Here is a 6716-nt window from a genome sequence, read left to right as displayed (position 1 = left end):
AAAGTTCCATCAACAATGCAACTATGCAATAGACAAACACTATTATCAGTTTTTTGAAATCTTATCATCATTATCACCAACTACTCTTCTTTATGAGTAAGCTCATCTCTAGTGGCAAAAATATCAAATTTTTCTTCATAGAAATTTCATTTTTAAATTTTTTAATCTAGCTATTATTTTATTTTAGTTTAAGATACATTATTGTTCAAACTTATAAATTTTTAATTTAAATTATAGAATTACAAGTTATATAAGTATAAAAAACTCTCTTATTAAATATATATAGTTTAAAAATACCAACACATATAATATAAATTAAATTATTATTAAAGCCTAGATTAACCTCATTTTTTAAAATTTAATTAAATAAATTATTATCCAAAACTAAATAAGTCACACTATTTTACAAAATTTAATTTCAAAATGATAATAATAGTTAAATATTTAAAATATCATTAACAATGTAAAAAAATTAATAATATTAACATTATATAAAACATTTGAAAAACAAAAAAAAAATATAAAAAGGCCTAAAGGGGCAAGCCCTCAGCCTTATAGGGCCAGCCCTTTTAAATTCTCTATCTTACCCGGCCCGCCCTTTTGTGTCCGTTTTTCATTTAAAGGGGAAAATTCTAAGCGAACAAGCCGATTCAACTTGCTCGGCTCGTTTCCCTAACTCTAATTACAAGCTGTTATATTATTATTGAGACTTTTTAGTAATTATGTCCCTTATTTGAAACTTCATTGCTTTCTCTCTATTTTATTTGGTGCAATTTTATTCTTGATTTTTGAATGCAGCGGTAAAACTCCACACACAAAATGGCTAAATCACATTACTAAAAATTGTACCATTAAAAAAGTTTAAGGGTAAAATTACATTTCGGTCTAATAGAAAAAGTAAAATATACTTTTTAAAACACTGAATTCTACATGAAATGCACAGAATTATTTAAAGTAACATAAAAAACGTTACATAAATAAGCTTTAGTGTATGTTTATCGAAATTTCCTTAGTTTTAGTGAGGATGGAAAGCCAAAAAAGAATTAAAAAAAAAAAAAAAACAGTCCCACTACAGCCCCCTGCGTAAATAGTTAAATGCAATCATTTTGAAAATGAAAATGACGTTTTTAAAAAGACATTCGAATAACTAGGATAATAACAACACATTAGATCCCATGCCATGGTCGTAAAATGCTAATTAAGCGTCTGGATACGCTAAATAATATAATAATTTAGTTGATAAAAATACATATATTTCCATCTATGTTACAAATCCTTTAATTATTAAATGTACACTTGAGGAAAAAAAAGATTTATAATAAAGTGTGTTGCCATAAGGCTAAACCCTTTAATGGATTTGAATTGAATGTAAATTTAACTTTTTGTAGTTGAATCTTGCGAATTATTTTTGTATGGTGTACTAATTGAAATGAAATAACCAACAACTAATTAACACAAGTTGCTCGTATGTGCTAGCATGAGAAACAAAAAAAAAATTTTTTGGTCTCAAACTTGTATGTATTCCATTAAACTTCAACAAACACAAAACAAAACATGATAACAAATCACTTAAAATTACATAAATAGAATAACGGGCTATCACATTTAAAGCAACAGATGATACACTCTCAACAAACAAGATACGAACAAAGAAAATAAGAAACATAAAAACCAACGACTTGTAACAAATTACAAAGCCACATTCTTGGGTAAGTCATTTTTCAATTTGCACGACCTCTATTTCTCATCCCTTTGGCCTGTTTCTTGGATTGACCTCCAAAAGTCCTTACAAGCCATTGAGGTTTCCCAATTGAGAACATAACATACCCCATGAGGATTCCAAATACCATTCCCCATCCATATCCCCAGGCTACTGGTTTCCAGCCAAATTCAAATTTCTCATCAACATCAAAGATTTGTGTTGGTAATTCTCCTTCATCCTTATCGCAAGATTTTGACAATGGAACACCGCACAATGCTGAATTCCCCTCATATGAATCTCTTTGGAATGTATCAAACTGTTCGCCTCTTGGTATCATCCCCTCAAGCTGATTTTGTGAAAGGTTCAGAATAGCAAGAAAGTTGAGATTCGTCAATGCTTTAGGAATCTCACCCTTAAGCTTGTTGCATGATAGATCCAACCATTCTAGACTTGTCAATTTTCCAATAGATTTTGGAATAGAACTAGAGATTCTATTGTGTGAAAGATTAAGCCCTATTAGTGCATGTAGCTCTCCAATAGCTTTTGGAATCTCCCCATCAAATCTGTTATTTGACAAGTCAATAGTGGTGAATATTGTCAATATCCTTTTCAGCTCTATGATATGACCTTTCCATGTGATCATCATTGAATCCTTATATGTTGAATAATTTTTACTTCCCATATATTGCGATCGAGCTTCAGCATTATCTATTTTCATCATTCCTTCGAACTGCTTGATGTACGTTGCTGGCAAAGATCCATGAAAATGGTTGCTGGAAATGTCAAAAATCCTTAACTTAGGAAATGGATGCTTGGTCTTGGAACTAGAAATGGCCCCGTAAAACTTATTCTCTCTTAAAACAAGCACTTGTAACTTTGGCAAATCATCAAGCCAACCAGGAAAGTAATCCTTGATCTCGTTGTGTCCAACATCAAAAATTTCTAGCTCAGTACAACGAGCCAAAGATAGAGGTAACGATCCCGTGAGTCGATTGCTGTTGAAATGCAAAGTTTGCAAGGCACTGTTCTTTGAAAAATTGTTTGGTAAAGTTCCAAAAAAATCATTCATTTGTAGATCTAGAACTGAGAGATAGGGAAGGCCAACAAGACATGGTGGAATAGGTCCTGATAAGTTATTATGAGACAAGTTGAGTATCTCAAGTGAGCTAGCATTGCAAAAGAGAAAGGAGATATTCCCATTGAATTTATTGTTTGAGACTGAAAAATATTTTGCTCTAAAGGAGGGATTTGGGAGGCTTCCGTGCAACATGTTGAAGCCAAGATCAAGAAATCTGACACTTGTATTTAAAAGGGATAAAGGGACTTGACCACTGAAATTATTATTATTAAGTGCCAGATGTCGTAATCGACCAAGCTTTCTGAACACATCTGGTATTTCATCACTAAAATTATTCATTGAAAGATCTAAGGAGTAGAGATGTTCAAGGTTTGAAAGTGATGATGGGATTTGACCACTAAAACTATTATTGGAAAGAGCTAAGAAAATGAGATCTACAAGTGTTGAGAGAAAGGAGACCCCACCGCTAAATTTGTTGGAGGAAAGGTGCAAACTTCTCAGTTGAGTGAGATTCTTGAAGCTCGGAGGAATAGGCCCTTCAAATTGGCAATATGAAAGATCCAACCGCTTAAGAGACTTCAAATAGCCTATGGAATTTGGTACTTCTCCGGAAAAAGGTATGTCATATAGACTCAACCCCACTAAAGGAGAGCTCCAGTTAAGCTTTGGAAGTTGAACCTGCATATTTCTATTCCCTCCCAAATTTAGAACTCTAAGATTTTCTAAATACAAAACAGTATCTCTTATATTACCTTGCAAAGAAGTGTTCCCAAGTGAAAGATAGACCAAAGAGGATGACAAATTCCTGAGTAAAAACAAGGAGTTTAGTGTAACAGAGGACATGTTCACATAATCTAAATCAAGCTTTCTTAAATTAGTTGTGTTTAGAATAAGCTTTTCCCAAGTAGACGGTTCAAGTCTTAATGGTGAACCCCCCGTCATGTCAAAATTGAAGGACAAGTCAAGTGAGACCAATTTAGACAACTGCGAGATTTCAGACTGGATTTCACCAAAAAAATTATTTTCAAGAAGGTCCAAGCATGTGAGGTGTTCTAGGTTTGAAAGGAATGAGATCTCACCCCTAAACTTGTTTAAAGCAAGGTTCAAATAAGTCAGTTGAGTAAGATTGCTCAAACCAAGAGGAATCCGCCCTTCAAAATCACAGTCCTCTAGATTCAAATGATTTAGATATTTCAAGTGGCCAATAGAATTAGGCAGTACTTTTCCTGAGAAAGCTATGCCACTGAGATCCAAAAGTGATAAAGGAGAGCTCCAATTGGACTTTGGAAGTTGACAATTGAGATTAAAGTTAGATGACAAATCTAGTTGTTGAAGGCTTTCTAAACGGAGAATATCACTAATATTCCCCTGCAACTCAGTATTAGAAAGTCTAAGAGAGACCAATGAGGATGACAAATTCATGAGCAAAGACAGGGAGCTTGGTGCAATGGAAGACATATCTATGTAATCTAAAACAAGTTCTTGTAGACCAGTCATGTTTAGAACGAGCTTCTCCCATGTGGATGGTTCTAGTCTTAGACCTGACCATTCACTTGAGAAATCAAGAGAGACCAATTTAGACAATTCTGCAATTTTAGGAGGAATTTCACCAACAAAACCAGAATCGCTTAAGTTTAGATGCATGAGAGTGGAAAGATCACCAAATTGAGATGATATTGAAGACACATTAAAATTGTTGTGAGCCAAGTTGAGTGTTTGGAGATGAGAAAGTTGGAAGAGGCTATTGTTTGGATGGAGTTGACCTTGAAGCCAACTGCAACTAAGATCAAGGCCAATCACATGGCCTGATATGGAGTCGCATGTAATCCCATCCCACAAGCAACAATTTGAATCATTTCCCCATGAAGCTGTCTTTGGGTAAGATGAGTTCTTAAACAGACGGCTAACGGAGTAGTCATCATAAAACTCATCACACCCTATTGAAGCAGACTGATCAACAGAGAAAGAGTTCTTGAGTTGGAGAAGCGCGAAAGAGTCATGAGGATTGCATAATGGGGGGTTGAGAGAAGAAGAAAGGGAGGGAGAAAGAAAGAAAAAGTAGAAACAGATGATGAGTGAAAATGCCATGAGTGTAGTTAGAAGGCTATCAAGAAGCGAAAGATTGATATGGAGTTTGACAAAAGAGGCTATATTTATAATGGTACCTACATTACAAATGGCGTGATGCACATGCAAACTCAAGACTTTTATTACCAAATGAACCCCAAAACCAAAAATATAAATCAATACTTGTTCTTTAAAAAAGGACAAGCAACAGTTTTGGTCTACAGAGCCCGCTTTTAGTTGATGCTCGAAACAAAAAGAAAAACATGGAACTTTGCTAATATTTTCTTATTTGACTTGGTCCATAAAAGAAAATATAATTACAGAAAAAAAATATAACGAACGAAACTTGGTTGTTGTTTCTTACTAGACTTCGCTATTGATAGTTCTACAATATGGGAAGACATTGTAAACAAATTTGAAATGCTGGTCATATTTCTTTTTGTGTAACTGATATCTAAGAAGCCTTGTCCTTATAATATGATGGGCATAAAAATATACCATAGAAATATCATCTCAGTCCATTCAAAATAAAAGTATATAGAATACAGATGGACTTTTTTTTTAAAAAAAAGATGACAGTCGGATAATCTATATTAGCAATATTAAAAAAAAAATCTTTAGAAATTACATCAATATGGCAAGATGAGAAATTATAAATAAGAGAAATTGACTCATCATTGTCATCAAAATAATTAAAAAAGTATAATATACAATTAAAATTTAAAATATATACATGTTAATTGTTAGTTGATGTTTATAATTTATACCGATAAGAATTAGTCAAGAATTGACAAATCATAATATAATTATAAATTTGATTACGACAAATTAAACATAATATAATAATTTTCTCTTCCAGAATTAGACAGAATCTACTGTTAAACGACTTATCAATAAACAAAGAAGGCCTGACATTATCTTTTCGCACTTCTTTCATAATTTTTGTTGAATTATTGACGATGTGCCGTGAATAAAGGTTTGGAGAGTCATGTCATAAAGAAATTTCAAAAATGGTCCCATTTTAACAAAGTATATTGACCACATGTACGTTATGGTAGGTAGGAAAAAAATAATTACATACATCAAAAAATACTTTACGGTGCTCGAAGCACTTGAAAAAAATATTTGGGGATGCTAGATGTATTTAAGAAAATATTTCAGGATATTGGATCTATCTTAATCCTAACTTTATACAAAAAAAGCTTATAACCTAAATATTTATTATTGTTACATACTCCTTATTAGTCGATGGAAATTAATAGTAACTAGTAAGCAGGAGTTTCTCTAGTTTTAACAAAACTTAGAAAATTTCTTCTTAAAAGAATTTTTTCTTCATCAAAGAAAATTTACTGAATTAATAACCTAACGCGAATAACGGGTTATAGCGAGGCAAGGAGAAATTCTAAAACTTGGAAAAGTTGGAAATGTTGGTTGTCATTCAATTAAAAGGGCCCTGTTTTAATAAAATTTATGGACCACATATTTCGTGTGATAAGCAAACAAACGCAAAGCCTTTTTGTTCATAATTAGACTAACATCATGTATAAAATAATTATCAATATAAACAATTGAATTTGTTTGCGTAATTTCTGGTTAAAAAAAAACAAAAGAACTTGTCTGCATAATAGGAAAATCTATAGGAAGTTTCAAAGTGATTTTACACAGGCTTAGGGAACCAAACCAAATTGATTGTATTAATCTCTCTACAGCTATCTATATTTACATGTCTTAACTATTTCAGAAAAACTAAAAGATAATTGAATACTAACCAATGAAAATTGAAAGGAAAAATGAACCAAAAAATAACTCTTAAATTTTAAAAAGATAAATAGATCATGCTGATATAATTGGAAATGTGGATAATAACAT

The 6716-nt window shown here is 32.2% G+C and overlaps 1 protein-coding gene across 1 annotated transcript; it reads right to left on the bottom strand.

Annotated features, from left to right (window-relative positions):
* Positions 1 to 1667: 1667 nt before the first annotated feature.
* LOC114760277 (receptor-like protein Cf-9) lies at positions 1668 to 4897 on the bottom strand. Its single transcript, XM_028949535.1, has one exon. The coding sequence runs from the start codon at positions 4866 to 4868 to the stop codon at positions 1722 to 1724; it is 3147 nt and encodes a 1048-aa protein (XP_028805368.1). The 5' UTR covers positions 4869 to 4897; the 3' UTR covers positions 1668 to 1721.
* Between the last annotated feature and the right edge of the window lie 1819 nt (positions 4898 to 6716).

This window comes from Neltuma alba, unplaced genomic scaffold (genome assembly GCF_004799145.2).
Source record: "Neltuma alba isolate B1F8T4 unplaced genomic scaffold, ASM479914v2 tig00010963_pilon, whole genome shotgun sequence".
NCBI classification, from domain to species: domain Eukaryota; kingdom Viridiplantae; phylum Streptophyta; class Magnoliopsida; order Fabales; family Fabaceae; genus Neltuma; species Neltuma alba.
The sequence above is the reverse complement of the archived record's forward strand: the minus strand, read 5'-3'. Positions and strand labels throughout refer to the sequence as shown.